The sequence below is a fragment of the Colletotrichum phormii genome (genome assembly GCF_030913505.1).
Source record: "Colletotrichum phormii strain CBS 102054 chromosome Unknown BDP81scaffold_21, whole genome shotgun sequence".
In the NCBI taxonomy this organism is placed as follows: Eukaryota; Fungi; Ascomycota; class Sordariomycetes; order Glomerellales; family Glomerellaceae; genus Colletotrichum; species Colletotrichum phormii.
The window spans coordinates 501878-523796 of record NW_026851463.1 but is presented as its reverse complement, the minus strand read 5'-3'; the positions used below and the strand labels follow the sequence as shown (position 1 = coordinate 523796).

Here is a 21919-nt window from a genome sequence, read left to right as displayed (position 1 = left end):
TATGTGTTCTTCGGTGTGCGCCTTTCTTTTTGGATCACGGAGTCGAACAAGTCGAAATGAAATGGAACTTACTTTTTGAATGAATGAGACTAGCATGGTAGCCATGCTAGGGAGCGACAACTCGTGAGAAGCTGAGACATGTTTGCTTAACTAGAAGCTGAAGGCACTCACAACCAGTTGACATTTCCGAGACTTTGTCTAAAGTGAGGCTTCTCACTGACGGAGTCACCGATAGAGACTTCCACCATGACGAATTGTTACTCCACGTTCAAGAAAATTCTTTTCTTGCTGAGATGAGGTTTTGCGGCAGTCACAAGTATCTTTTGGTGTGGTGAATGTTCATGTGGAGGCAAAAGGAACCGGGGTGGACGACCCCCTCGTAGAGGCTAGCAGCGATACCGCACGACAAGTTCTTGAAGACCCATGGCCAAGTCGTCACGATGGGATAGATCGGAGGATGATGTTGGGCATCTTCAAATGTCGCTTGAACTGATGAACCAACCGGGCGAACAGGGTGGATATCTCTGAAAGAGCTGAAAAGCAGCGTGTTCCGTCCTTCGTCGTTGACTGTTTTACTCTATCTTCAGTCCTTCAAGCTTCTTTTAAGCCTGACTACAACATTCACTCCATACTAAGACATCTTTATTAAAGACATCATGATTTCACCAGAGTCTTTTCTCTTCGGAAACCACCGAACCGGCGTTGAAAACGACTCTGACGACGCATCCAACAACATGTCCGAAAAGAGTCTAGTGAATCCTTTCCACATCGACGTTGAAGATGACGGAGAGTCAGCGATGTCTCCAGGCTCTCCAGTCTCTTTATTTTCAACTTTGACAGACTCGCTGTCTTCATCTCGGGCTTTCACTGTATCCTCGAAAGAGGGAAGCACATTGGATATACAGGTCCACCTTGGCATTAATTCTGACGAATCAAGTGTCAATTATGTCCGCATCCCAGACTTCTTCTCTTCGATTATGTCTGTGAAACCCGTCATCAACCTTAATTATGAACATGTGAAGAAGGAAGCAGACAGTTAGATTGCGAAGTTAGTAACGATGGTGAAACCTGTTTTCACTGACGCAACGCTGATTTGAATCGGTCACAGAATTCTCCGTCTCAGTGAAGCTCAAGCTCGAAGAAACGTCCAGGCCAACTTCGCGTTCATGAATGCGATGTGGGTCCCATACACTGATGCGAAGGCATACCGAACGATGGTCGATTGGAACAACTGGGTATGTCAACTTTAATCCGTCAGAAAACGTTGAGCTAATGCGGCTACAAGGTTTTTGCTTTTGATGACCGTAAGTACACCATGACCATGTTATTTCTCCTGAACACGCTAACTCTTGATAGAATTTGATGAGGGTCATCTGAAAGACGACCTTGTCAAGGCCGTGGAGGAGTTGCATGCCACCTTTGCGGTGCTTGAGGACACTCAGGCCCCAGTCCAACTGCATGACAACCCAATTAGGTATTATGTCTTTTAGACTGTCTGGGATCGGTTCAAGAAGGTAAATTTTCCGACTTTACCATTTTCGCACTGAAGCACTCCATTCTTGTCAATACCGCATTACTGACAGATGCGTTGCTACATTCAGAGATCTACGAAAGGCATTGAACGTTTTCCACCGTCGCCTCACACTTATGACGGAGGTGAATAGCCCCTAGGCCACTGACACAAATCCGATAGAGTTACAGAAGCGTTACAAGGCTTCAATTAGATTCTACTTCTCGGGTCTGCTGAGTCAAGTTGGAGTTCAAACCTCCAAGTCAGCCAGGAACCTGACTGTCGACGAGTACATGGGATTCCGAAGAGGAACTATTGGATGTCAGCCATCTTATGTGCTTGTTGAGTGAGTGCATTGCCGTGTCACAGACAAGCAAATAGTGAGCTGACGGCATACTCTGAAGATTTTGCCACGGCATCAATGTACCCTCAGAGGTCATAGAAGACGAGAGCTTGCAAGAGTGCAGACGTATCTCGGCTGATCTAGTAATTCTGTGAGTTGGCGTAGTGTTGTTCGTCGCGGATTGATGGCTAATTTCCACAGTGTCAATGACATCCTGTCATATCGCAAAGATTTGGTGAGTCGAGTGCGAGCTTCAATTCCGACCAATTGTTGACGATGAAACTTGTAGGAACAAGGTGTACAGCACAACCTCATCGCCTTGTTGAAGTCCCAGGGGCACTCTACCCAGGAAGCCATTGACGAATGCTATCGGGATTGGTATCTTGCTTTGTCGAAGATGCCAATCTGCGGAGAGAAGATCGACCAAGAGGTCGTTCGGTACCTCAATGGCTGCCGCGATGTCGCGCTTGGCAATCTGCATTGGAGGTTCGTGTTCCGTTGAGCTTGAAGCATTGATCATGTCACTGATTCACTGACCTTGACCACGTGTAGTTACGAGAGCGGACGGTACCTTGGCGATGAAGGCACTCTGGTCAGACAGACAAGAATCTTGCGGTTGCCCGAAGCCTGAGAGCTATCCATGCCATTCGAATGTCCTAAGGACTCAGTGGTCGAGTTGTCAAATCTCAGTCTGCTGAATGGAGTGCTGGACTCTGTCAATCTTCACTAAAATTCGCTGCGGCTGACTTGATGATGATAATATTATTATGCTATTCATTGAACTCTTCTGTCGCGTCGAGTACTACTCGCTTCCTGGTGTTCGAGGCCACTCGGATCCCATCTGCGAGATGTACCATGTGTCTTGACTGTCAGCCCACTAGGTCTCGAGCGACATTCTTCTCATTTGTGATGACTTCTCAACGTTTCTCTTGTGCAATGCCTTGACCTCCTCATCCAGCCCAGGAATTGGACCCTGCACCGAAATGCCCGGCGCGACATCATTGATAGGCAGCGGCTTGACCTTCCCGCCCGCCTTCAACCCAAACTCTTCCAGCCAACTAGCGAATTGCGCACTTGAAGAAACGTAGACGATGGGTCCCAGTCCAGCCCAGGCGTGAGCGGCAGCACACATCGGGCAGTGTTCGCCGGAAGTGTACACCGAAGACTTGGCCCGTTCCTCGGCGCCAAGGTTAAGTTGCGCCCATCGCGCGAGGGTGAACTCCGGGTGCAGCGTTCCGTCACGTTTCCCGTCTCCATTCTCGCCAGTGTTCACACGATTGCGGTCTACGCGGATGATCTTGCCGTCTCCGCTCACGAGCACGGAGCCGAAGGGATCGTCGCCTGCTTCGAGGGCTTCTTTTGCTAGCTCGACGCAGCGTTGGAGAATTTTGGGGTCTGGTGTGAGGGCCATTGTGAGTAAGTCGATATGAACGAAGCGATGTAGTTTGGTAGAACTGTGTTTGTGTTGAATGGGATGATGAGATGAGTTGTGGGATGAGGTGTAGGAGTTCAAATGCTGCGGAATAATTCATGACGTAGTGGGGCTCGGGGCAGCATTGTTCCAAGCCAGGCAAACTGGACAGTGTCATTCTCATCTGAGAATCTGGCGATGTTTGGGACACACGTAATCAATAAGCTTCTGTCGGAACGGCAAGGCTGATAAGGAGCAATGGGCAGGTATCGTGGGCTGGCTGGCGCCTGCCCTGGGCGAAGTGGGACAACCGGCTTAGTCATCACGGCCGGTTAAGGTGGGGCAACCACCCAGGCCGTCCCCACCTACTTCGATCGGTGACAGAATCCATGCATGCTTCTACGCGAGTCATGGACATAACCCATTCGGAATGGTCTGACCATCACGAAACAGGCCAGACTGTCATTTCCACCTGGTCCTAGCTCTGCAAGACTTATTAGGATAGCACTAGGCCCACAAGCCTGTGGTGATTCCATCCACTCTTTAGTACGAATAGACGCTCTTTTCTGCTCACTCACATATGCATATTCCGCTGGCCACCCTGACTAACCGTCAATCGGCCCCTGCCCACAATGTAAATAGGAAGAAAAACAACAGCAATTATCACGGACATCGACGTGATTGTTGCCGAAGATACACCCTCATGAGGAAATGTATCACGCCTGTGATACCAACAGCTTCATTCAAGTTTTCAACCAAAATCTATTTGATCATTTTAGTTACTTCGTCGAAGTGCATAAAATTGTTCCATTTGAAAGTTGGTATCAAGGGAGGGCACAAACACTCCCCTCAGGTACGGCTCGAGATTGAAGCCAGTCTTTTCAGACCAAAATGCCATGCAATATTGAAGAGAATTCTACCTTGAAGTTACAGACAAAGAGAGAAGGAGACTTTAATTCGAAAACCATCCCGAGCTTGCTTAACCGACTCTACCCATGTAGCCCATACGTGAAATATTCGAAGACAAAAACAATGGCACATCAACACACAGGAACCGCCATGTCTGTCACTATTTCAGGATGTAGCCTTTCTTCAGAGTCTCCATCCTTGGAGACTTTACCAACAACCCTGTCGTACATATGAAGTCCAATACCGAGAGCGATCTCCATCTCCTTCCATACCGTTTCACCAGCGGACCAGCCGTGATCTTTCGGGACATAGGTGAGGTAGCGATTGAAAGTAGCCGCCACTTCCTCAAGAACCCGCCTCCCCAAAGAGTTGGCAGGCCTAGGATGAACCAGAACATCCAGGATGTAGGTGGTAAGAGTCATCAGCCCGGCTTCAGACATGCTGTAGCCCGGCACCAACATCATGAAGGTGCGCTCGCTGGCCATCCGAATCTTACGCATCAGGTACCATGCGTTGCGATGCATGGCTAGCCAGGGAAACCCAAACTCTGCTGCTTCGTCCAAGAGCCCGACCCCCAGGGATGTGATGATATCGTAGGGAGGTAGGCTAGGTTTGGCGGGCTTTGCAGGCCTCTTCCGCTTTTGTGTCGACTTCTTGGAGCACTTGTCCCGGTTCTCGCTCTCTGGTTCCTGTTGGGGGTGATCAAACCATAAACCCTCCGGACAGTGATCGAGGATGCGTACGATGTCTTCAGCGGTCCAGTTGCCTGTCGAGGTCTCGCCTTTCTCGTTGCAGTACCTTTCGTAGAACATCATAGAAACAGTCGCCCCTTCAGAAATACTTCTTCTGTTCTTGAGTTCTTTGAATAGCTTTGTCTGTGTCTTTGACCTTTGAAGCTGACTCATGTAGACGCTCTTCAGACCGGTCTGCATAAGGAAACTCTTGATGTATCCTTTCGGATCACTTGGGGGGTTGCCCACGTAGAACTGGGACTTGCCGGCCAGTTCATTGATGAGCTCTATGTCCCACCACTTAGATTTGAGCAGACCTTCTTGATATAAAGCATTGTAGAGATGCATAGTCGACATGACGGATAGTGTATCGTTCGCAAGGCAAATCCCGACGCGATACGTTGCTGCTCGAAATGTGTACATGATCAGACCAGCCATGACCGGATCAGTCTTCATCAACCGTAGGCGTTCCAGAGAGGGATCTGCGATGGGCTTCTTGAGCCGCTGTTTTTCGACGAGAATGGGATCGCGGGTCATTTTGGACATGCTTAGCACCGTACGCTGGAGGAGCGGGAAGCATCTTAGCGCCTTTGGGTCCATTCTTGTGCTTTGGTGGATGTACCACGCCTGTGTCATGAGCTCTTGCAATGTCGACAACCCTCGCATGAACTGTACTCGAATGGACGGCAAGTTATTGCCCATGACCTCATGGATGTCAATGAGTAGTTGGGCCGCATACACAAAATAGAAGGGGATCTCCCTCGTGCGGGTCGTTTCTCGGAATCCTCGCAGGACACCATCGTCCACTGGCCAATCTGGGATGTAATGGAGAATGAAGTTCATATCGTAGAGAACATGAGAAAGCGTGTTCCGGTCAATGACATAGTCGCCATGAGTCCTCGCTAGTCGGATCTTTGGGCTGCCCTTTGTGACCAGTGGTGGGTAGATGGGGCCTTTATCTGTTGGAAGGAGTTGGTTCAACATGCTGTAGACGTTGGTGCAGTCTATGACGCCCGCAACGTACGCAAGTTCCTCTTTCGTTGGCTTCTCTGGCAAATTAAGCAGACCTTCCGAGTATTTTCGGATTTTTGTAGGTGTGAATGTGGCATTGTAGAGACAGATGACCCCGAATAATCCCCCTGGCTGAGATTGGAGTACTGGCGTAACATCTTCGACGAGGTTGCGGGCGAGGTCGATGGCGGTGTTGGTGGCCAATGCAACGGAGATGAGCTCGTGGCGTCCTTCGCGGAACTGTTGCCACATGTATCTGATCCTCTGGCGCACTCCGTAAAGGTCTTTCCATACCAGCTGCCATACGAACTGAGCGTCCCAACTCGACATCTCGCTCTCGGCCTCGAAGTTGGCATCAGCTACAGACTTCGCTGGTCTCGTTGGTGGAGGTGCGTCTGGGGCATTGATGAACTCTGCAGATGGCTCAGACACAAGTAGCCCTTCGAACTTGTTGGCTGATGGCTGCGGCTTCTCAGCAGCATCTCCACTCGATGCTTCTGTGTTGGTTGGGGAAGCAGTCCGATGAGCTGTCAAGACATGGCGTACTTGACACAAGACCCTTAGGAAGTAAAAGTGGGTGCTGTCATCTTGATCGTTGGTCGTGGCACCAGGCTCGGTTAGTTGGGTGCTAAACTTGGCCCTGAGCTCAATCACTCTATCGAGAGCGGCGGTGAGACTATTCGGAGGAACAATGGTTCGCTTCTGTGATGTTGCGAGGAACTGGGCCAACGGAAGAAGATCTTTGACTGCGAGGATGTATCGTTTGCGAGGTTTCTTCTGCGACGACTTTGATGCTTCCTTGGTTGATTTTGCTTTGCGTTGACCGGATGGTTTGTCATCTTTCGGTGCCGAGTCAGGCTTGTCGTCTTTCGTGTCCCGAAGCCCTGATATGAGCTCAGCTGGACAACCGTATGCTCGTGCTGTGGTGGCGAGCCAGGTCGTGATGAAGTCCGTGTCCGTCTTGTACGACTGGTAAACGCTAACGAGGGCTTCGGGGAGCATCGTGATGGCTTGGGGTGAGTTGCGGACTCACACAACACATCGGCAACTCTGTATGCTGTTTGATACTGGGAAAACCAGACCTCGAAATCTACGTAAGAGGAAGCAGCACCTTTTGCATGAAATTCTTCATTGATGACCATCTGAGGCGGCGGGCGCGAAAAAGCGGGCGGACGCGGCGCGGAAGCGAAAACCAACGGGAACTCTGCATGTTTGTTGGACCAACAGTGTTACGCCGCATGCAATCCCCCCTGAATTGATTAAATGCCCCGGCATGACGGCCCCTTGGAGAGCGCCTGATGACCCAATGGGATGTGTGCCATCCGGCGGATCACATCCAACAATGCCCAATCTGTTGGTGACCGGTTGGTGATCGCATCTGTTCCTTGCTTTCGCATGTGCTCAACATCTCGAGGTGGGCGATGATGTTGATTTGAAAGCTGTTGGAAGCTGATAGCCATCCTGGCAGAGATATGCACAATGCTTAAGGTAAGGGAATACGTATGCAATGTAGATCAAAATACGGGAGGGACCAACACTTCAACTCTACTGCGACAACGTGGTTCGCGGATGACTTGAACAGTGAACACGACGAGTGTCTTGGAGTTGCACAGCTTTCTCTTAGGTCGGATGTCGGTTGTTGCAGGAGTTGAGCGGGATACATGTGGTCCCAGACAGATCTGGAGTTGGTGGTGCATCGAGGCGGCGCGGAAGCATAATTTATGCTGAGGAATCATTTTCATTATGCAGGTCAACCATCAAGGCAACTGCTACTTTATCTTGAGACAGTTGGTTATAGCAAATATCTGTAATCAGGAGACATATCTCCGAGCTCCATCTTCTCGTCTTCCGTCAACGTCGACTCGGCCGCGGTGCGATCTCTGTGCTTGTTTGCAGACCAGCAGCCAATGGCATACACCAGACACGCAAGGCCGCTGAGAATAACGAAAGCGATGCTGATGCTATAACCAGGGATATACTTTGGCGCATCCTTCTTCAGGAAGGCAAACACAGCAATGATGCCGCCGATATTGCCGAAGCCAACCTGCCAAGCACTGCCGATAGAACGTCGGTGGTGGCCACCCAGGTTCATGTTGAACCAACAAACAATACTAGAAGGCTAGAGTTAGCAAGGAGCACTCCTTTTGCAGAGCATGCAGAAGGCGCTGGTTGGACTTACATCGGCATTGCGGTGTACGCGCCCATTGCGACAAGAAACAGCGCCGCATACTGGACAGACGTATTATTGTGGACGGAAATCAAGATGGCGAAACCGGCCATTGCCACACAAATCGCAAAGATCGCGAAACCGAACCGGTGCCGCGTCTTATCCGAGATGAAGGCGATGATCATCGAGAAGCCAAAAGCCACAACCCAGGGTGGTACGCTGTGCAGCTGCGTCTGAATGCTGTCATATCCGTAGGTCTGGATGATACCCGGTGCGAAGTAGGCATACCCGTACGCCGGGACAATCAGGCCGAAGTACATGAAGCCGCCGACAATGACCTTGTAGTCCTTGAAGATGCGTCCGGCGTCGCGGAAAGTGATCTTGCGCTCAACGGCAGAGCGGCCCTGGTCCGCGCGCAAGCGAGCCGAGACAAAGGCCTTCTCATCTTCGCTGAGCCACTTCACGTCCTCTGGGAAGTCGGGCAGCCAGAAAAAGAAGAACACGCTGACAACAACGGTTAGGAGGCCCTCGAGGATGAAGATCCAGCGCCAGCCGGCGTAACCGCGAACGCCGCTCATCTTTCCGATCGCCGCAGCGAGGAGACCGCCGAATGCGCCGGCAAGGGTGGTGCTGTTGAAGAAGAAGGAATAGCGGCGCTGGGCTTCGTGGCGGCGGTACCACATGCCGATGAGGTAGAACGCTGGAAAAGGAGACGTCGGTTAGCTTTGTGAACACAAGGGATCGATCGAGGGCGTTGGGGGGTCGCATACCTCCCGGAAACATGCCCGTCTCAAAGACACCGAGGAAGAAGCGCGTTGTGCAGAGGCCGGCGTAGTTCTGCACGAAGCCCTGAAGCATGGTGACGAGGCCGAAGCCAAACATGTTGATGCTGAGCCAGACATGGGGCTTGAACTTCTTGAGGAGGATGTTGGAAGGAATCTCGAGGAGGATGTAGGGCACGAAGAAGACGACGAGCGCGTTGTTGTACAGTGTGCCGTCTAGCTCGAGCTCTTTTGACAGACCAAAGACATTGGCGTTGGCAATGTTTACACGGTCTAGTGAGATGAGTTTCTGGTCAGCATTGATGCAATTGCAATTGCTTCTGATGATGGCTGCGGTTGATTCGCCGTAGCCTGGGAGCGGGGGAGAGAGAGCTTACCGAGGAAGGCCAAAAGGTACATGACACACAGGAATGGAATGACGCGGAAGTCGATCTTGGTGATGAGCTTCGACTCCGTCGTGTGAGGAGGGCATTCAATGGGTGCTTCGTCGCCGTAGACTGGTCGATCCAGGTCTGTCGCATGCTCAAGGGAGCGCGACGGCGAATCTGCGGTCTTGTGTTCCTTGTCGAACTGCATCTTGGGGGTCGATTGAGCTCAATAGCTCTGTAGTGTTGGTGAGATGGACGAAAGTAGAACTCTCCAACCAACAAGGACGGCCTCGCGGACACAAACCCGGCAAGGGAGCAGAAGGGATAGAAACTTTGAAGGTGCAGCGAAGGAGAGACCAGCCCGATCCGAAGATCTCTCAGGGTGGCCGTCAGCTTATATTTCGTCACCCATTCTTTTTCCTCGACGACGGTTCTGTCTGGCAAGGTCACTCACTCACTTACTTTTTTTCTCTCTCGCGCCCGACCTCGGCGCGACGACTCATACCAAGGACAGGGTCGGTGATCCTCCCGACTCCACAGACTGTCCTCAAAAAGGACGGCACCAACGCGAGTCTAGGCCCGGGTTGGAGTAGACCGGCAGCGGTAGCATCGAGCAGGGATGGGGGTTTGCAATGGGTATTGATCATCCCTTGCTGCTTTGCTGGGGGTGCTTGGCTTCCTTGCTTGTCGCCCCGACCTCCCACCCGAACCCCGCGTTTCCTCTCGGTGCGAAGCAGTCAAGCGGCTTCCCAATAGTATGCACGTTTGTGCAGCCTTCTGAGGGCTAGAGCCACGCGGAGCGGGCATTGGGTCATGTGGGAAGCTGAATAATGCCAAACGACGGCCGTCAACAGTGGACGGCGTCTCGTATCCGAAGCGAACCTCTCATATGCCACGAAAAGAAGGTGCCCGTAAGCAAGCTCTTATTCTCCGGGAGGCTTTAGCGGGAGTTACCCGAGACTGAACTCGAGCTCACTCTGGGATCATCAAATCTTAAAATTTTGCCCCGTTAATACTCAATCGCAGCTTCACAACTCCACCCCGGCCCCGGGTCGGACTTGGCTCTGATCCACTCCGTCCGCCGATGCAGGAAGTGTGAGTAATACTGTCTGCTGCGTAGTCACACACTGTCTTCCTGGTTGACTCTCTGATTCGAACATCTTGCCTGTTGGACTCTATATCAGAGTGCGACTGGAGCGAGTGGCCAGGATGCTCTCGGTCCGATGGATGCTGCAGGTGGATGTAGGGTGATGCCGATGAGACAGAGACAACCGGACTTAGGAACGAAGGCGGACGCCGCCGGATGCCCGGAGCTTTCCCCCATCTGCATTTGGCTGAGAACAACTTTGCGTCGAAAGCGACAGTTGACAATGTGGCGTTTTGGATCGCTTGTGCACCATTTTGACAGAAGTTCCTGACAAGACACGCTTCGACACTTGGCTCTGCTACTAATTAAATTACCCCGCAAACCTCAAGCCATGCGCCAGGAATGCAGCCTTCCCGTAGCTTCACTGAAGTGTGGGGGTTTGAGGTATTCTTTCGGTCCCAGGACCTCGGTTTGCGTTTTGAGAAATGTGCGCTGGAATGAGATGATCGGTTCGTCTCGGCTCCTAGAACGCGGATCATATTGCGTCTAAAAGGAGCTATTATGTCGGCGCAATTCCGCGCTCGGCTCACGGAGGAGATTGAATTCGAGCAGGATGTTTAGTGTACTTAGGCCGTTCGGCCGGTTCACCAATACAGCCACCAATCACGGTTAGATTGCAGTGAAAATGCATTCCGCTTTGAAACGAAGCTTGCCTTGCCAGCACAATGATGGCACAGTCCCTGATTTGATTATCGAGAGCTCCTGTTTAACACATCGTGAGATTCAGACCAATATGAGTTGAGGTCAGCATCGCCTTTATGTTGAAGCACTACATGGTCTTCAGCAAGTACGGTGACAGAGTTGAAATCAGCATGTTTGATCTTGCCGTTCTCACTACGATTTATTAATTGATCTGAAATTACAGGTAACGCCGGTATTCCCACCATTTCCCTCAATTTTCGCCATATCCCATCTCGCATAAATACGGCACAAGGACGAACACAAGCCTAACATCTCAATCTCCCAAAGCCCACTTCAGATTTTGCCACCAAGAAGAAGGAGACATTGGAGACAGAATGCGGACGAGTCTCTCGAAAACACTAACCGCTAAACCAACGGCCACCGATTTCGACAAGACCGGGGGCTTCTCGTACTCCTTGCGCCTCTTCTCGTAAGCCTCCTCCATGGCTTCCTTCGCCGGAACACCCCATTTCTGCATCCAGGGATCACTGATCAGCTCCTCTGCAGTCACTCTATCTTTGGGCTCCCAGCGGAAGATTCGCTGCAGCATAGCTGCCAGGTCCCGTAGCTCCTCCTGTGATATCATATACTTCTCTTCGGGATTCGTGTTCATGCCTCTATGTTCAGGGATCCGTTTCAGCAACCGTGCTTCGATTGTATCTGGCTCTGCAGCCTTTATCTCCGCTTTTCCGTCTCTGATATAGTTGCAATCGTCGTCGAGGTGCTTCTCGCGCTCTTCCCAGGCGTCCCACCATGTTGCCGGGGGTTTGCCCATGCAGTGGGTCATTGTGGCAAAGACACTATCGTAATCAGGAATGTATGTGTCGAAAATGTCCATCCTACCGTAAAGCTCGAAGATGAAGCATCCAAGCGCCCAGACATCAGCAGGATAGCTGATGGGTAGTTGTAGCTTCTTGCCGACCATCGCTTCGGGGGCTCGATATTTCTCGGGTGTGTTGAGTTCAAATCGCGTCTCTAGCTCTGGTCGCCATGATTCTCCGAAATCCTTGATCTGTGCTCGTGCTTCCGATAGCTCTAGGTCGTCGCAGTCCTGTGTGAGAAACATCTTCCACAGCATGTATGGGGGCGCATTCGCTGGCAATGGATGTCTTTCATGAAAGTCGGTAGACTCCACACAAAGGTCAATCGGTAAGATCGTCGGTTTCCCGTACTTCTTGTAGATTTCTTCCACAGTCAGAGAAGCAAGCTCGCCGTCCAGCATAGCCAGCATCACATTTCCCCCGTGAAGATCTACAGCAATATCCTCATGGTTAGCCTTACATGTAATCAAGTAGTCTGCTCGGAACTGAGAACTTACCACCATGCACAATATGCTTCGAGTGAATGTAAGCTACTCCAAGCACCATTTGTGCAGCCAACGCTCGTGCGATATTGGTAGGGAACGCGAATCCTCTGAACTTGCTCTCCGATATCGTGGCACGTGTCGGCTCGCTGACGAGACATACGTGGGTACCATTGGGTCCATGGTGAAGGAAAACGTCGTCGTAGCAGCCTATAACGCGATGACCAGGATGGGCCGAGTCCTCTTGAAGGAGCTTTGAGATACCGGTCTCATTCTCAGCCGGTAAGTCTTTTTTTCTGGGAATACAAATTTTCACAGCAACCTTCTTCCCTGTCTTGGCGTTGTGCGCAAGCCACACTGTCGAGAAGGAACCGTTTCCAAGTTTGTTCACGATAGTGTACTTCCCATCTCCAAGCTGATCGCCAAGCTTGACAGGATGGAACATACCCTCTTTGTAGGCCATGTACGGCTCCTCGGGCTCGTCATTATCCCAGTATTCGTACGAGAGAAGGTCCAGTTGGTCTTTGTCCAACGTCTGTTGCTCGGCTACGGTGGTTTCGAGGTATTTGATGATTGCCTTAGTAGACTCTCGATTGAGGTGAAGGGAGTCCCACAGGAAACTCATGTCGACAGGGGATTGTATTCAAGTCTTGAAAATAAGCTTCTTATTGGGTGAATGTTTTCTCAATGGTAGGATATGCAGAGATGGAAGATGAGAACTTGCAAACGAAAAGCAAAAGTGGGCGCCTTGAGGTTTATTACATCGACTCCAAATAGACTGCCCGAAGATAATAGACTGACCGTGAGGGAGTGGAAAAGTTCAGAGTGAGAACACGTGCTTCGTCAGATTTCACATGGGTAAAGTGGGCACAAAGACCGCATTGTTTGTTTTTGCCAATGCTCCTGGGTCACCCGCCCTGTATGACTTCATATTCTCAGGACAATCAACTAATCGAGAAATCAGATGTGCGAATCTATTACCAAGGTGTAGTCTTTGACATACATACGAAAGAGTTAGAACAAAGCTCCCCAACCAACAAGGTTGAATGATGTGGCTTTCAGATTGACCAAATACATCATCAAGGCTTGACACGCATGAATTCTACAGAGACAAGGGAGGAGTCTCTGTTCTTTGTTGTCGGTTTAGCATTGTCAAAATTTCTATACATAAATCATCTACCAAAGCAAGGTACGTATTCTATTCCAAAGTAGCCAACACAACCTGAAGACACTGCCTTGTTGATCTCTCGATCTTCCATCCCTATGGTATGATAATACATTATGATACCGGACAATATAAGTCAAACCCCCCACTTCCTGGCACCCCCCTGTTTCTGGCACCACAAAAACGATGGGATCACAACCCGACCTCCTCATTACTATTAACTATTGATCCTCAACCACACCCACTACAATACAGCTGCCAGCCTCACTAGGGCATTCAGAGTCGCTGGATTCAGCCGTGATAACCTCCTTTTCACCCGCTTCGATTTGAGCCCGATGGATATCCCTGATGTTCGCGAACTTCGTGTTGGGATCGATTTGAACAGTCTTCCTCTTCCTCACTGCAGCGTTGGTAACTTGAGCCCTCAGGTGAGCTAGTTGCTGCTGGGCAGCTGCCAGTTGCCAGGCCTGCTCTGTGAAGCCTTTTTTCACCTTCCTGAATAGCAGCCGTTGAGTGCTGGTATCATTGTCGAGTTGGGTGTATAAGTGCAGTTGACCGCTGAGCTCTGCCAGCTTCCTGGGTGTCGACCAGACCACTGCAGAGGAGGCAGAATCCCATGGCTCAACAGGGGTAGTTTGTTGACCATTATGGCATCGCTTTCTGCCCTGACTAGTTGGTTTGGGTGTGGTGGGCTTAGCAGGAGGCTCAGGTAGTACCATAGGGTTCATCAGGGGCTTAACCATCGCCACAGGGTGTAGACCAGTCCACTTCCAACCACTTCTGATGTTCGAGACTGATAGACCAGCAAGTCGAGCCTTCTGGTAACAGTCCAGGAAGTTCCTTTTACCTATAATGGTAGAGTCGTTCCATTGAGACAAGTAACCGAGCTCCTTCCGATAGGCTGACTTAACAGGGCTGAAGACAGACTGGTCAAGAGGCTGGAGGACATGAGAGGAGTGTGGTGGTAAGAACAGTAAATGGATATTGTTAATATAGCAATTCCACATGAAGTCTGTCGTCGTATGACTCCCATGCCCATCCACAATCAGCAGTCGAGCCTCCCCCTCAGCCTCAGGCATAGTCTGTGGGATGAACACCTTCTCTAACCATTCAATGGCAGTTAAGTCTGTAGTCCAGCCATTATCTGTTGCTGTGAACTCCCACCCATCGTATGGAACGAGATGTAATGGAAACCACTGCTGTTGGACTGTCTTCCCCTTGAAAATGATAAGAGGACGAAGTGCCCTACCCAAGGCTGAGATACACTCAATGATAGAGAACCATGCCCTCGACCCAGGTTGTTTCTTGCGAACAGACGTCGTCTCAGCCATACCCAGCACTAACCCATTAGCTCCCTGACCCTCGAGGATGCCAGTCTCATCCATATTATATCTGTTGGCTGGTTTGATGTCCTTGATCTCAGGGTAGTAGTAGTAGTAGTAGTAGTGGTGTTTTACATCATCAGGGACAGGTGCCCAGCTATCTATGTAACTAAGCTCCGATCAACCAGAGCGCCCTTTGGGCATATGATGTGCCGTGCCGCCATTATAGCGTACGACAAGTCAGGCAGTCTATAATGTACACTTTTCTTCTCGTGCCTAGAGCAGTGGAGTTTAGTATCTAATCCCCAGGGTCCGTTCAGTTCCAAAAAGCACGCCAGCAGGGGGTCCCTGACTCGGCAGAAGCGAATGGGTCTCTAGCAGCCCTACGCCGTCCACAGACGGCGTTGCCGCAACAAGTAACCGGCCCTCGGAGGCATATTTGCCTACGCGAGCATTTTTCTGTTTTCTTATATTTTCTTATATAGAAGATAAAGGAGGAAGGAAGAGAGAGGGGTGTGGTAAGGCCGGGGCCTCAAGGCGTCGGTGGGTGTGTGAGAGAGTTGTGAGGCGCGGGATCTCGGGCTCGCTATCTTTGCAGAGAGTGAGCCTCATAGTAGCGCGTCACACGCTCGAACTTCTCAAAGGCACCCGGGTCTCTGACCAGGGCGTACCAATAGGCTTCGGCCAGGCCTATCGGGGGCGGTAGTGGTCCCGGATCGTCCACGGTCCCGGTAATCGGCCATAGCCTTGATCTCAGGGATAGCGAGGAACTTAAACCAGTTCCTAATGACCTCAGTAGATGCCCCATTAACGCGTCTAGAATCGATAGAACGACTTCTCTGAACCTTAATGATAGGGTTCCTTCTCACAAAGGCATAGATCCAGCCTTTTCCCAGTGGTTTGGTATCCCCAGCAGCAGCCAGAACTCGCTCTGCGAATTCCTTTACCTGTTGGTGCGTTGGTGCGAGGCCCAGCGAAGCCTGAATGCGAACCCATTGTGCCAGCTTACTCTCCTGGTCAGGAGACAGCCTCTGCCAGTCAGCAAAAGCCACTTTCCTAGTCTGACCACCTTGGAGACGTAGTTGGAGGGTTGATCGTGGTATCCCATACTCCAATGAGGCTCTCTTTTGACTCTTGCCGTTTGAGATGTCCTCGAGAGCCTGACGAAGCTGATCTTCGGTATATTGAGGCATTAGATATAGAAGAAGGTATGTGCAAAAGATGAGCCCATTTGGACGCGAATTGAAAATGTTGTGATAAAAGGAGGTTGGGGGTGGGCATTGGGTTGTGGTGGATTTTCGCGTTTTTGTGGGTGCCATAAACAGGGGGGTGCCAGGAAGTGGGGGGTTTGACTTACCAATACGCAGCGACATATGAACATCTCAACGTATGAAACGGCTCACGGCCAGTAGACCAGTTAGAACTTACATGTAGCTTTGTTACTAGAATGCTATATTTGGTAAATTTACCACAGTGAACTCGAGATTTCCAATTTTGATCAACCGCCTTTGACAGCATCAGAGAACCACTTGTTTACGAACACTATCAAAGATAGGGTCGAAGTCTATACAGATGATCAAGTGCGTACGGGTATAAGTCTCGCACGTTGCTCGTATTGTTGAAATGTTGTTACAGACCATCACATCCAGCAGTCACTCCACCATCAGCGGTAATCTCAACAGGCTTCAAACACCACACAACTAGTACTTGACTGAACGACATCCACTACAATGGCAAGTGTCTCTCCGCCCGCGGGATATGTTGAAGTTATCTGGAAAATCACTAAACCAGCACCTACAGCGAAACAACCCCCTCGTAAATTGCTCAAAGCCCACTGGAAGACACCAACTCTGAATCAGAGCCGAGTTAACAGTCTTCTCATCAGGTAATTACAAGACCTCCCGTTACATAACTGCTGCCTGAGACTCAAGATATATTTGCTAATCAAAACTCTGTTCGGTCTAGGTCTGGTTTACACAACACAACAATGACTGGTATGACGCCTAGCGGTAAGACCATAGTCGAAAAGGATGATTGGCATATGACAACATCTTATAAAGTGACTGACACAAAGTTCCACACAGCGCATGGATACACCAGTGGCGAGCAGGATTTCAATCTGTTGGATCTCTGAGCAGTCGGCAGAAAAGGTGGATCTGGAAGGCGGTATGGGCACTTACAAACGACCCCTTACATACCACTTCTGAGAGGCCGTGGGCTCTGCCCACAACCTCCTCCTTCCACCTCCAGACGCAGCAATAATAGACCATTATTGAACCTTCGTTCCAACCGTACGGTTGCCCTGCTGACGTGTATACCAACACAATCCAACGTCCTCAACCTTGGGACACCGATGTCCACAGCGGGTTGGCTATAAAGGCCTCAGCGGCAAACAATCTTGGCCATCTCCTTTGAATCCTAGTAAGCACACAAGGGAATGGTACATGGAAGCGGAGCTGAACAGACTAATCCAAGATGGTCAAGATGGGTTTGAGCCGACTCCAATATCTCCGGATAGCTTTGCTGAGATTCTCAAAGGAATCGCTGCTCGGGCGACGCAGCAACCAAATAAGCAACGCCTTTCGAGGACCAGGTCTACCAAAAGTAGAATAAGATGAGGTTAAGTGGTGGGTTGGTACGTACTTGTTTGGTAAGAAATGGTTGACATTAAGCCAGAGATTGTGGTGGAGATAACAGTCTGTAAGCAGTAGACAATGAGCATCTGAATATTGTGGGATTCTGTTCATCTGATTTTCTTTTTTTCCATGGGATTCTGTCCAGATTTGACGAATGCCTCAGAAGTTGAGGTGTTAGCTCATATCTGCGCGGTTGAAGTAAACGACGTAACAATTCCTCTGTTCGTGTGAGAGTTGATCTGTTGCGGCTGTAATGCGGAAGACTGTGAAAAAAATGGCCCCAAAGTAAGTCCTTTCAATGGGAGCTCGGATTTGTTTCCGCATACATATCTCAAAACTATAACTACATGGTTGTAATAGTATCAAATCTGTCAGGTTTCTCATATCTGAACGTGCCTGATTCTGCGAATATGTGCGGAAACGTGCGTCTAGATCATCTAAACCAGCCCCATCCAGCCTGATGGTCTACCCTTTGGCGCAGCCTTTACTAGGATAACCACCATGATCTTGTCTCGGACAACTGGGGCCAGCGTCAAGCCTAAACCCTGTCTTGTTGGAGGCTTTGAAGTTTTCGTTCTGACCTTAAATAAGAAGACCTCCTCCCCTTCTACTGACTGAAGCTGTGTTTGAATATCAATGCAAGTCGGATGAACCTTTTGTGCATCAATGGTTATCTCAACTACTGGAAAATCCCCAATTGGCGGGCTCACTGTCACGGATCCTGTAACAACGATTTGAGCCAACAGCGAGTCGGTGTCATTAGATGCTGGCGCCTCTATAAACGTGCTTATGCTCAACTTTGGCCGTGGATCTTTGTTAATCCCGTTGTTGGAAAGTTGAATGAAGTCAGATTCGAGATATAGCGTGTGTTGTGGAGGGGTCCGGTGTTTCGTTTTGTCTTCGAAAGCGTTCGCCCATTTCAGCAGTCGGACATCATCGTAAGCTCTACCAGCGAAGGTTAGGTTCATGGGCACATGTTTGTCGTCCAACATGCCCATCGGAACTGAAACGGTAGGAATACCGAGTTGTCGAATTGCTCTGTTCCCGTTGCTGTAATGGACACCATTCTGCCAAGCTAGGGATGCCCCCTCAAAGTCCGAGTCGGCATTCGCAGGTCCGACATCGCCGGCGGCGGGAAAGACAACGCAATCACAGTTGAGTTTACTGAGCCAGTCTTCAAGAAGAATCTTCCGCATAGCCTCTAGCGCCTTGAGTGCTTGATCCAGACCTTCTACATCAAGAATAGTCCCTTTGCTGGCGTATTCGGCTAGCCGGTGGTACTGTAATGCGTTCGTCTTCTCGAAGTGTTGTAGTTCAGGCTCCGTTCTCATGCTGTCTGGGTAGATGTTCGATGTGTCGACTGCAGAGATATCTGGAAACTTTGAATCGTTGAACCCTCGGAGGAAGTTGTTCCAAGCATGTGCTACCAATGCTCCTCTCTCAGTAGCATGCCAGTCCGCAGGCTTTTTGGGACAGCCCTCCGGCAAAAGATTGTCGTTTTCGTAAGCTGTCAAAGGCGGAAAGTCGGGAACCATCACAATTTCCGCGCCAAGCGACTCAAGATTCTTTCTTGCTTTTTCCCACAATCGAATGACAGCCTGGCTCGTATGGACAGGCTTCGCGCCTTCAGGCACCGGTCCACCAAGGAAGATCTCTGGCACAGCAATACGCAGCCCAGACAATGAATCAGATGAGGCAAGGTCTTGAAAGCTCGCCGGCCTGTCCCTCCAAGGCTGTGGCAATTGAACGCTGCTCTGCTCTCGCCAGAGATCACCTTTGGCAACTGGATCTAGGGCCGTGATGACATCCAGGAGAGTCAGCATATCCTTCATGCTCCTGGTATGAGGTACTGGTACGTCGCATGTTGGATACAACGGCCAACTGCCGCGATTGGATAAAAAGGTCCTCGAGGGGGTGTAAGCGATGAGCGCATTGTTGGATGCTGGCGATCTCCCAGATGACACAGTTTCACCCCCAAGCCCGAAAGCTGCGAACGATGCTGCTGTAGAAACGGCCGACCCGTTTGAAGAACCCGAAGCAAATGCTGCGGCCAAATAGTCTGGGTTGTAAGGATTCTCGGCCCTTCCCCAGATGCCCCTCTGCATACCGCCGCAGGCCATTGCAGGCATGTTTGTCCGCCCAATGAGTACTCCGCCAGCATCTTGAATGAGTTTAACAAGAAAGGCGTCTTCGTTGGAAACGAGATGTTCGAAAGCAGGAGATCCCGCGGCGGCTACCATGCCCTTAACTTTATAGCTGTCCTTGACCGTATAAGGTATACCTTCCAGGGGCCTGATTTTCTCGCAATATGCTCTTCGGTCATCAGACTTGGCAGCTTGTTCGAAGAGGGTATTGTTGAGGATGGGAATCGAGTTCAGGGCAAGGCTCCGGCAGTCGTAAGTGCTGATACGGCGGAGTAAACGTGCTACAAGCTCAACACTCGTAATGGAACCGTTGGTCAAGGCATTTTGTAAATCTTCAATTGAAGCTTCGACGATATTGAGAACGGCCATGATCGTTGGTAGAATGACGCAAGCTCAAACAGGGGTGGCGTGAATGAAGATTGAAAAGACTGTTCGGAAGAATGCACAGATACAAAATGTAATAGTAATATTGAACTTCACGATATAATTACATTCCCCTATCTCATTACTAGGCTGTCTCCAGTTTTGATATGCGGGGAGCGATAGGCCGGCCGGATGAATCCGGGGTTTACGACATTGTCGTAAGCCATTGCGGCGGCGGCCAGTTAACGAGGATTCCCCCACTCGCGAAATTCCGCACGTTAGCCAAAACCCGTCGGGGTATTTAATCGGATCGTCCTTACGTGTAGTGGGAACTATCACAATTGTCGTGATGGCTTCAACCATCTGTGGCCTCACTACCCGTCACGTGACCTCGGTTACATAATCACCGAGGCCCACTCTCGCTCGCATCACCTATTCCAGAGCGACTTCGTCGAGCGATCACCTCTTATGTATTACCCACTCAGTACTATGCATCTGAAGCATGGTGGCCCGGCAAGAGCCGGATAAAGAATGGACGTACTATCTCAAACGGGGTTGGTAGTCTGCTACACCAACTGGACGCGACGTAAACCAAAGCCATTGGAGCGATAGTCCCCGTATACAGAACTGTCAGGCCCATCCCAGTACACTCGTTACAACGATTGTCACACCATGCCTATGAAACAATATGGTCTTACACAAGCATGACTAAGTTTGCCAAGGATATGCCAGTATAAAGGGTCTTCCACTCACTATATAGATAGTCGGGATATTCCCATAGCCACTCGTTCTTCATACTCATCAATACATCCCATTGACCCCCTACCTGATAATCGCTGCCCAACAAACTACGCCTATACCGATCCTACAGCGCGAGGCGGCTCTACCCCCAGCAGAGGTGATACTAGACGCGAAGCTCCACACAGCGTCCACCAGAATCCATCGTCTGGACGAGCGACACCCTCTCCGAACGAGACTCAGGGACAAATCAGGACCAGACTCACGGCTACAACGAATAGCAAGCCTCGTAAGCAAAAATACCGAATAAATCGATCCGTTAGAACTCCCCCTTGGGAGCAACTAGCGGACTGGCAGACAGCCCTCGCCAGGGTCGGCTACGAACCTAATAAGACCAAAGAAGAACAGGCCCTCTCCTTTACAGGCAGGATGGCAACTTTCTCCAAGCGGGACATTATTGTCTATACTGACGGCTCCCAGATGTCGGACGGCAGCAGCACCTCCGCCGGAGCAGGCTGGGTAGGGTACCAAGCTACACGGCAGATCTTCCGCGGATCCGAACCACTCGGCTCCCAAACTGAGGTATATAACGCGGAGGCACATGCTGCGTATCACGGCCTAATGGAAGCCACCCGGGCTCCTACGGCTCGTATGGCAGATAACGTCCACATCTACCTCGACAACCTCGCAATCGCGGCTAGACTATACTCCCAGAGCACAGGAAGCAGCCAGGCTAGATTTAGGGCCTTCAATAGGCTCTCTTCCTCCTGGACTCGGAGACAAAGAGAGAGCTGGACAACCCCCGGCAGGGTTTATGTTTGGTGGTGCCCTGGGCACACGGGAGTACCAGGAAATGAAGAAGCGGATGCTCTAGCCAAGGAAGCCTGCAAACTAATCCCAAAATCACAACCACAGCCCTCATTGGCGCACCTAGAAAGGCAAGCTAAAGCAGCTGCCTTCCAAGCCTTTGCCAGAAAATGGCTGTCCCAATGCCCTCGGCAATATGCCGACCTCGAGATAATTCTTCACCCCAAGCCGCCCGAACTCCGCCTCCCTCGGCACTTACTAGGAAGGCTATACGCAGCAAGATCCCATCATAGAGACTTTGCAGCATACCACGAGAGATTCGCTCATCAAGATGCGTTGCTCAACTGCAGCTGTGGGAAACCCAAGACACCAGTCCATTTC

General features: G+C 50.5%; 6 protein-coding genes across 6 annotated transcripts; 1 reads left to right on the top strand and 5 right to left on the bottom strand.

Moving 5' to 3' along the window:
• Window positions 1-1154: 1154 nt before the first annotated feature.
• BDP81DRAFT_328545 (isoprenoid synthase domain-containing protein) lies at window positions 1155-2484 on the top strand (the record flags this gene model as incomplete). Its single annotated transcript, XM_060585226.1, has 8 exons — window positions 1155-1235; window positions 1286-1304; window positions 1357-1481; window positions 1672-1856; window positions 1915-2004; window positions 2055-2088; window positions 2143-2339; window positions 2406-2484. Coding segments are annotated over 8 exons (810 nt in total), but the record flags the coding sequence as incomplete, so codon positions are not given.
• A 106-nt stretch (window positions 2485-2590) lies between these two features.
• On the bottom strand, window positions 2591-3491 carry BDP81DRAFT_436324 (cytidine deaminase-like protein). Its single transcript, XM_060591123.1, has one exon. It carries the CDS (start codon window positions 3262-3264, stop codon window positions 2731-2733), a length of 534 nt encoding a protein of 177 aa, XP_060441179.1. The 5' UTR covers window positions 3265-3491; the 3' UTR covers window positions 2591-2730.
• Window positions 3492-3953: 462 nt separating this feature from the next.
• BDP81DRAFT_356379 (uncharacterized protein) lies at window positions 3954-7001 on the bottom strand. Its single transcript, XM_060586311.1, has one exon. The coding sequence runs from the start codon at window positions 6915-6917 to the stop codon at window positions 4305-4307; it is 2613 nt and encodes an 870-aa protein (XP_060441178.1). The 5' UTR covers window positions 6918-7001; the 3' UTR covers window positions 3954-4304.
• Window positions 7002-7633: 632 nt separating this feature from the next.
• BDP81DRAFT_381827 (major facilitator superfamily transporter) lies at window positions 7634-9752 on the bottom strand. Its single transcript, XM_060586896.1, has 4 exons — window positions 9242-9752; window positions 8853-9137; window positions 8095-8782; window positions 7634-8026 (listed from the first exon to the last, which is right to left on the bottom strand). The coding sequence occupies exons 1-4, from the start codon at window positions 9438-9440 to the stop codon at window positions 7708-7710; spliced, it is 1491 nt and encodes a 496-aa protein (XP_060441177.1). The 5' UTR covers window positions 9441-9752; the 3' UTR covers window positions 7634-7707.
• Window positions 9753-11334: 1582 nt separating this feature from the next.
• Window positions 11335-12826, bottom strand: BDP81DRAFT_499705 (kinase-like domain-containing protein; the record flags this gene model as incomplete). The annotated part of the gene is made up of 2 exons (XM_060595495.1): window positions 11335-12169; window positions 12342-12826. 2 exons carry the CDS (start codon window positions 12824-12826, stop codon window positions 11335-11337), a joined length of 1320 nt encoding a protein of 439 aa, XP_060441176.1.
• A 5335-nt stretch (window positions 12827-18161) lies between these two features.
• BDP81DRAFT_464145 (amidase signature domain-containing protein) lies at window positions 18162-19999 on the bottom strand (the record flags this gene model as incomplete). The annotated part of the gene is made up of 2 exons (XM_060594117.1): window positions 18162-18207; window positions 18285-19999. The coding sequence occupies 2 exons, from the start codon at window positions 19997-19999 to the stop codon at window positions 18162-18164; spliced, it is 1761 nt and encodes a 586-aa protein (XP_060441175.1).
• Window positions 20000-21919: the final 1920 nt, after the last annotated feature.

Excerpts from the sequence above, each read along its gene's own strand:
- BDP81DRAFT_436324 (XM_060591123.1), bottom strand. The coding sequence starts at position 3,264 with ATGGCCCTCACACCAGACCCCAAAATTCTCCAACGCTGCGTCGAGCTA.
- BDP81DRAFT_356379 (XM_060586311.1), bottom strand. The coding sequence starts at position 6,917 with ATGCTCCCCGAAGCCCTCGTTAGCGTTTACCAGTCGTACAAGACGGAC.
- BDP81DRAFT_381827 (XM_060586896.1), bottom strand. The coding sequence starts at position 9,440 with ATGCAGTTCGACAAGGAACACAAGACCGCAGATTCGCCGTCGCGCTCC. Across the intron at positions 8,783-8,852 it reads GACGGGCATGTTTCCGGGAG|CGTTCTACCTCATCGGCATG; the intron begins GTATGCGACCCC and ends CTCCTTTTCCAG. Across the intron at positions 8,027-8,094 it reads GCGTACACCGCAATGCCGAT|TATTGTTTGTTGGTTCAACA; the intron begins GTAAGTCCAACC and ends CTAGCCTTCTAG.